The sequence below is a fragment of the Nicotiana tomentosiformis genome, chromosome 3, assembly GCF_000390325.3.
Source record: "Nicotiana tomentosiformis chromosome 3, ASM39032v3, whole genome shotgun sequence".
NCBI lineage: Eukaryota > Viridiplantae > Streptophyta > Magnoliopsida > Solanales > Solanaceae > Nicotiana > Nicotiana tomentosiformis.
In genome coordinates, this window is record NC_090814.1 from 115,560,132 (window position 1) to 115,566,170 (window position 6,039).

A 6,039-nucleotide genomic window follows, 5' to 3' on the forward strand; every position below is an offset into this window, starting at 1 on the left:
CATTGGATAAACTCATTAAGAATGTAAGTTTTTCTTATCAATAGGTTCAACATTCTTAAAACTCGAATTCCAAACTTTTGAATTATAATGGAACAATTCTAACTATTTCACCACATCTTTGCTGGTATAGTTACTCTACATGTACTAACTAACTGCTTTCCACTGTCCAAAAGTTGATGGTCTGATGTTACAACTCCCAAATGTACTCTGGAATTCGAGGATTCTGATTTAGAATTCAAATCTTATGATGTTGATTTTGCTATAACTATGTTGAATTTCCACCTCAACCAATTAATACAGACTACGTTATGAAGGAAGGATATATACACCAAGAATTAGTAAGGATATATTGACCCGGCGTCTTCTCTTTCGTAGTAACGATTTAAATTCATATAAATCAACAAATAACTTGATTCAAGGAGCGATTCCAGAACCAAACACATGACTTTAGTTCTGAGCAAATGCCTTAACTGTGCGCTTGCAAGCCAATACTTGCATTACCTTAATGAACTTTTAGCTATTTAGAAGTGAAGATCGTAAATAACGTTTGTATTTCAATTTGAGTCAAGCCCTAATCAACCTTTCAACAATCAATTAAGGCTTGCTTTATTGACAGAGCATTTCCATTATTAATGGATATGTTGAAGTTCTAATCATGAGGATTAAGTAATTAAGAAAAATCACATGGCACTAGTGGTAATACAATTAACAAAGACAAACAATCAACCAAACGAGTTGATTTCTTGGTATGCTTCAAATTAACGGACCAGCAGAACAAAATCCTCACCAGGCCATGGACGAACTGGTTTATTTGAAAAACTAACCATTACTAAAAACGATTATATATTAAGTTCCCCAAAATCTTTATTGTTTCGCTGTCAAAAGTAGCAAAATTACCGTTAGGGGTCACTTCTAAAAGATAGTCAAAAAAATATATATTTTCCAAGAAAGAAAGTTCATCAGGATAATACTAAGTTCATAGCAATAAACAGTTCATTTCCCTGCGATTTGCTGCTGAAATATAATTTTTCCTTTAAAATACAGTTCACTGAAGAAAATGTGAGCATAACTATAACTGTGAGAATGACTACATCAAAACCAAACACTCCTTCCCATGTTTCTGTGCTAAATTTTGTAAACCTCTACTGGAATACTTCAAAAACTAGAGCTTATGCAGGGGACAAGATTTATATCCTATTCTTTGCTACTTTTTCTAACTCGATTGCTGTCAAATGCCTTATCCCGTTCTCTTTCAACCATATTTCACCTCCCGCCAAACAATTCTGGAGCTGCTTCTTTCCCATTTTCAACATTTTTAGACCTTCACTCAGCTTGGGGAAGAAACCCTCAGGTCTTAAACACCAAGCTCCGAACACCCCGAATAAAACTGTTAAATCATTGCTAAGCCTCTCAACACCCCCGTCAGAAAACTTGGCATTGGTCATTAAAATACCATTAAAAATTAATTTGTCCAGCCCAGGGGCCAAACTTCTCCAGACCCCAACAAAGTCCATTCTATTCAAAGCTTTTTCAAGTACTGACATCTTTCCTTGCAGATAATCTAGTGCCCCAACAAAACATTGGGAGACCATCCACCCTTCTTCACCTTTTTCCTGCCATTGCTTCTTGTTCTTTAGATAATCTCGGCAGCAAACATTGAATCCCCTCAAAACTACCACAGACAACTTCTCGACCCAGCCAACTCTAAATTCTTCCAGCTTCTTAATTTCGCCATAAAGAATTCCATTTCCAGATGATTCCTCTGAACAAAAGTCATTTCCATCAGTAGATGTGTCCAATTGAGTAACCTGGTTCAGCCCCATCTCAAGAAAGAAGATATCCTCGCACCATTCATTTAAAATAGACTCAAAATAGCGTGCAGCATTTACAGACTTTGCAACTTTCATCAAAGCATCATCATCTGTCAAGGCAGTTAATCCTTCGGCTTCTTGGCACCTGAAAAGCAGACTACCCAAAAACTTGTGTATAATTGGTGGACCTGTCAATTTCAAAAATCTAGATCTCAACGTTATGCTAGGCAGTGATCGACAACGATCAATAACAGCCGACAACCGCTGATGAAATGCACCAGCAATCGCTGGAGACTTGTTGTCTTCTTGGGCTGATAGAGCAGCAACTCCACGAACTTCCATCGACCAACTTCTTTCATTCTCAATCTCAGGTTTTAATTTATCAAATGCATCAGTAAGCTCTATATCAGCCCACAAGTCAAGCCAATCAGATCTGTCACAAAATACAGAAAATGATGAAAGTTTCTCTGGTTTTCCATCTTCCTGCAAAGAAAGCACGATCCCCGAGTGTGAAGCAAGAGACTGGATTCGCTTATCAAATGCTATCATCAGATCAATAAGATGGAGCCAGGATATCCTAGCCTGTGATTGTGTTCCGCTTGTGCTCTCTTCATCCAGCTGACTAACATACACTGGAAATATTTCTTTTGCCAAGTACGTCGATAAAGAAGTAACCATAGCTGAGATCCATTCTTCTCTGCAACTGTAACCCGACAGCATTGCTTCATCAACCAGTGGCTGCAGCAACTCATCCATAGAATCAACATAATCTCGGGTCACCTTGTATACAAGGGCAAAGATGTACTCAGGCTTATCAACCCACTTGGAGAAGTGGTGCTGAGATGCAATTGATATAGGGTTGACAAGCTCTTCAATGGCCCAAAGTGGCTGGTGCAAAGCAATTTCTCTATTCTGTCCCTCGAGTTGGCGAGATTTTCTTTGGCGTTGCAGTTCCTGCAGACTGCACAATGCTAGAAAACTTTCACAATATTGTTGTTTAAGGTCCCCTTTCATTGTGAAAAGTGGGTTCTGGACATCAGCTGACTGCTTTGACTCTGTGCCCGAGGAATTTAAAGTGGACAGAGGTGGCGGCCAGCCAAGGGAAGTGAGAAGGGATCTGTGATCTGCAATGGCCTGAGGTCTTAAAATGGCTAGAGATCGATCAACTCTATGATCAACTGCTAACACAAGACGTGTCCACTGAGGATATGTTTTTGCTACGAATCTTAGTGTGTCTTCAGTTAACTTCAGTGTTCTGATAGCAACACCTCGCATCTCCTGAAAAACATAAAAAAGTTAGAGAAGGATATAAACAGAACGGCCACAGAAATATTACTTCCATTCCAAGAGGACACTAACTTCTGAACTTTTAGTAGATTGTTCTCTCTTCAAAGTTCTCTTCACGGTGGAGGAGACTGCATCTTCAATGTCACCAACCAAAGTATCAAGCTTCAATGCTGTCTCTGGAAATTACAATGGATATGGCGGTTAGAATGAAATATTTCCAAATCAAAATGTAGTAGTAGATCATCACCATGTATTAGTCTCAAAACAACTGATATTGATGATAACGCAGATAAGAATTAAGAGATAAGCAAACATGGACGGGTTGCCCCCATGATTTATAAGTAACCATGTCTCTATAAGGAAAGTTTACCCCAAATCAACAATAACTTGTTGGATGCCAACTTGGCCCTTCGACTCACGCTAGTTGGGATCGGTATATGAATCCTCACTGAATATATATCTCTTTTTGGGCCCATTTCGTTCCAATATTTTATAATTTTGGTTCCCTAATGCTACAGGTCCTCTAAAATTTCCATCAAGCTAAATTCAGTAAGATTGTTACATCCATCTAAGCCGAATTACCACCTCTATGAAGGAACAGATTGCACAACATAAACAAAAAGGAACTCAACAAACAAGAAAGGCTTACAAGGAATCCAAGGCCCATTCAGCATATGGCAACAAAGGTCACAATATTTATTGTCTCCTCAAGAAAAAGTTACATGTTCAAAATGCCACGAAATATGTGTCAAGCTCAATTAGCTGGATGCATTGTATATCAATGGAACTAGAGTTTAAATGCGGAAGCTTTTCTAAATATTGTTTAATGTAAGATATGAGCGAAACCTGACCGACCAAAAATATATGTGCTAAACTTGAAGATGCCCTCCATTTCATATTTGAATGTAAGCTTTTCATCTTGGGACCATGAACGAAGTCCATCAAAAACTTGCATTTAGCAACTAGGTTCGTGAAAAAACTCGATAAGAAATAATATGGCTTACAGAGCTTTATCTTTTAACCAAAGCCCTCTATTTTAGACAGCAGAAAACTCTCCAAGCGTAGAAGGAACAACAAAAATAACTCAAATATTCCAAAGAAGTTCTCCTATATCCCCTTTAGGAAGGACGATGTAGAAACTTGAAACAAACATGAGCAATATCTCGCTGTTCTCACACATAAACACCAAACAAAGCTTCTTTATAGATCTTCTGCAGTGTAAAAAGTTACTAGCGTTTAGTTTTTAACAGACCCATGCCCAAGTATTTGCCTTGAATTCAAAGGTGCTTTTCTTTCCCCTATAATGAGAACAATATGAAATTGCCTTATACAATTTTTTGCCCTTTGGCATTCAACAGACACTTAATACTCCGCTGTCTTAAATGTGTCTCAGTGTTTTTGTCACAGCAATAACGCATAGAGAGTTGATAACATAAGCTCGTTTTACTCTGCTCATAGCCTAGAAATAGAAGATCGCAAGAAGGTCTTGAATCAGTCATTAAAAGTTGGTAAATGTAAGCCTAATTAGACAAAAGAACCAACACTGACATTGTTGCTTCATTCCACAACATATTTGCAATATATTTCTTCCTTACTGAACTCTGAATTTACTTATTCATTGTATCTTCTGGAGTTCTTATCCATCTTTTCCCTCGTTCTAATTAACTGACAAAACTAAAAAAGTTCAAGCCGAAAGAAAACATAGACATTAAAAAATATAACAAATTTTGCCATGTGAACTCACCTGCATACGTTCGTACAGTGTCAACCCTAGCAACCTCCTTAGCCAAAGCCGGTAGCTCCTCCCCCAGTACCTTCCCAGATCCTCCATCTACGCAAGGATTTCAAAAAACACGGATTTCTATAAGCAATTACACATAAGAAAATCAATAACTTATGTAACTGGCAAGTGTATGCACAAAATGCATTTCATACCTGATGAAGAAGCTGCAGAGCGAGAAGCAAACTGAAGATCTCCCAATTTGGAATTTATATCGCGGAGAAGAGCACCAGTTCGATCCGAATGGGAAGCGTAGTTTCTGAGATAGTCACGGAGCTGCGTGTTGAGATCCGAAAGGCTTTGATCGAGGGCATGGCACTGATTTCGAAGCTCCGAAACAAGACCCGGAGCCTGATCAAGGTCTTCTCTTGTGTTGAGTTTGGTGTTGAGGAAAGAAACGACTGATGGGGAAAGCGATGAGGGTGGAGGTAGAGTTCGAATTATCGGGTCCATTGTTGATGCATTCGGATCATGTGGTTTATGAAAAAGAACCAACTTGCAATTTTAAGTGCAATTAATATCTTTATTCTGCTAATTTTTGCCTAGAGAGAATCCTCGAATTACAGCAGGCCAAAGGAAATTCTCAAGAAACCTCGAATTACAGAAAAGAAGATGTTTTGCTGATTATTTCCGCACCCTATCGGCTATCGTCGGAGAACAGAAGAACTACGAGGATGTCCCTCTAAAGGGGTTTTGGCTTTTTGCAGAAGAAAGAAAGAAAAAAGAAACCTCAGATAGTGCTGTTTTTGTTTTCAATTTTGTCCTTCATATATAGCTTTGAACAAAAAGAGCCCTTAATCTTTATATATTGAACACATTTGGTCCTTAGTAACGTTTTACCGCGGAACACCAACATAAGGAGCCTCAACTATAAGTATAAACTAGTATTAGCACTCGCGCGCGGATGCGCGGACACCTCTGTTTTAAAAGGTATTTTTGGGGTGAGTCCCGAGGCGAGGCGTACCAAAAACGCTCCGGGGCGATGGTGTGGGGCGAAAGTCTCAAGAGACGTACGCCCCGCAATTTGGGGCGTACACCCGGGAGTTCGGGACGCATTTTTTTTTTTAGTAAGGAGTAAGCCCAGAGACTTTTTCAAATTAAAATAAAATTTGTTGAATTATTCATTTATATAATACCCAAATTCTCAAAAATCAGTTTGGT

General features: G+C 38.7%; 1 protein-coding gene across 1 annotated transcript; it reads right to left on the minus strand.

Moving 5' to 3' along the window:
• Positions 1–1,007: 1,007 nt before the first annotated feature.
• Positions 1,008–5,583, minus strand: LOC104109140 (RINT1-like protein MAG2). Its single transcript, XM_009618357.4, has 4 exons — positions 5,034–5,583; positions 4,843–4,929; positions 3,171–3,274; positions 1,008–3,089 (listed from the first exon to the last, which is right to left on the minus strand). The coding sequence occupies exons 1-4, from the start codon at positions 5,329–5,331 to the stop codon at positions 1,188–1,190; spliced, it is 2,391 nt and encodes a 796-aa protein (XP_009616652.1). The 5' UTR covers positions 5,332–5,583; the 3' UTR covers positions 1,008–1,187.
• Between the last annotated feature and the right edge of the window lie 456 nt (positions 5,584–6,039).

Coding starts and splice junctions, on each gene's coding strand:
- LOC104109140 (XM_009618357.4), bottom strand. CDS start 5,331: ATGGACCCGATAATTCGAACTCTACCTCCACCCTCATCGCTTTCCCCA. Junction 3,275..4,842: donor CACTGTACGAACGTATGCAG/GTGAGTTCACAT, acceptor TGTAATTTCCAG/AGACAGCATTGAAGCTTGAT. Junction 3,090..3,170: donor AATCTACTAAAAGTTCAGAA/GTTAGTGTCCTC, acceptor TATGTTTTTCAG/GAGATGCGAGGTGTTGCTAT.